The sequence below is a fragment of the Austrofundulus limnaeus genome, unplaced genomic scaffold (genome assembly GCF_001266775.1).
Source record: "Austrofundulus limnaeus strain Quisiro unplaced genomic scaffold, Austrofundulus_limnaeus-1.0 Scaffold780, whole genome shotgun sequence".
Lineage (NCBI taxonomy): Eukaryota > Metazoa > Chordata > Actinopteri > Cyprinodontiformes > Rivulidae > Austrofundulus > Austrofundulus limnaeus.
The window spans coordinates 139,882-141,591 of NW_013953182.1; the positions used below are offsets into that span (position 1 = coordinate 139,882).

Genomic DNA, 1,710 nt, shown 5'->3' on the forward strand with positions numbered 1-1,710 from the left:
AGTGTGTGTGTGTGTGTGTGTGAGTGAGTTCTTACAGCTTCAGCTGTTGTTTGGTGTGTTTGGTGTGTTTGGTGTGTTTGGTGTGTAAAGTCACTCCAGAAATGCTGTCCTCAATTCCATTTCAGGTGTTCTTGAGCAACAGTACAACAGGCTGTGATCAGAGAGGCTTGATGCAGATATTCTCATTAGGCTTGCTCCAGGACTGCACAGTCTCAGACTAACTAAAACTAAAACTAAAACAAAGTTAAGCCACGTTCATGCAAGCGTCTTAAATGCCCACGTTTAACAAATCCAGATTAGGCTTACTCCTGTCTTAATCTAAGCCTCGTCTGCAAAACTGGCCTAAAACRTAACGTATACGTCCATCTTTGCATTCCAGAGGGAGTAGTGCTAGTAATATTCTCTATATATAATACTGAGGATGAGTGATGAAGAAACAGAAACAAAAAACTCAAGTGTCTTTCCGTTGCCGACAATCAACGGTTTAAAAAAAGCCCTATTTTCAGTATTCAGAACAGTCAAGAATATKGAAAAAACCTGCTTCTTTAAAGTAACTGGCAGTGGTTGGATATACATTCAGAAATTTCAAAGACCTGTTGGACACATATGTTAATTAGGTCAATTTAACAGATTAAAACAAAACAAGTAAGAAACAAGAAGTTGTTTGTTTCAGTTTTCTACTGATTAAATCTGTCTCTGCCCACAGCTGCTTTGGAAATCCACACCAGTGGATATTTCTTTTGAGAAACTTTCTGTTTGACCACATGTCTTCATCTGTAACATTCTCCTTCATCTTACTGCCTCCTCCAGCGGTTTTTGGGTTTCTCCTCACACTCCGGGCCCTCGCAGGTGTCAGGCAGAGAGTTCAGGGGTGTCGGTCCGGCCTTTACCGTGCTGCTGCTGACGGTGTTGAGCAGAGCCGGAAGCTCGTGTGAGATGACCCTCTCCATCTTTTCCAGCAGGCAGCCGCCGGTCCAGCTGCAGAGCTGGGAGAGCTGCTTGAAGCTGGACACTGGGTTGACTCCAAAGAAGTCCTTGTAGGCCTCCTTGTCGGGGAGGTCAAACTTGCTGACATTAGTCTTCGCCAGGATGGACTTGAAGATGTAGTACTTATCAGGGTCATTCACGATGTCTTGGAAAACTTCGTGGGGGTCTCCAAACCAGCCCAGCTTGCTGTGGTAAGTCTGAAGGTACCGATCCACCAGTAGGGCATGGATGCGCACACGGATAGCATGCTGGCGGGTGAAGGCAATTTTGTTCTCTATCTGGTTCTCGATCACCTGCAGGGACAGAGGTGGATTTGAGCGAAACAAAAGAATGAAACAATTGCAAAAAAACTGAGGTGTAAAAACCGGGTCTTCTCGGTTTCTGTAAACTGCTGCTGCTCCTGAAGAGAGAAACTCTGAAACAGGCTGGTTGAACAGCAAGAAWCTTTATTTTGCAGTCCAGGAGATTTACAGCCAAAAACCCAATTGTGGCCTTCTAAGCCAAATGATTCACCAGGTAAAAAGATGAAGACGAAAGCGAAGAGTAGGGGCGTACAAGCCTTTTTAAAGGTTTCACAGTGCAGTCCAACAGATGCACCATAAATTTTGTCATGGTATATCTTAAGCATCCTTCCATCCATCCATTTTCTGTACACACTTCTTCCTTTTCAGGGTTGCGTGGGTCACTGGTGCCCATATCCAGCAGTCACAGTGCGAGGGGCGG

General features: G+C 44.9%; 1 protein-coding gene across 1 annotated transcript in view; it reads right to left on the bottom strand.

Annotated features, from left to right (window-relative positions):
• Nucleotides 1–8: 8 nt before the first annotated feature.
• Nucleotides 9–1,710, bottom strand: part of LOC106532499 (sarcalumenin) — a gene marked incomplete at its 5' end in the record, with an annotated part of 72,254 nt that continues 70,552 nt past the window's right edge. The window contains 1 exon segment of the mRNA XM_014028562.1: nt 9–1,280. Within this exon segment, the coding sequence (XP_013884016.1) occupies nt 795–1,280 (486 nt within the window).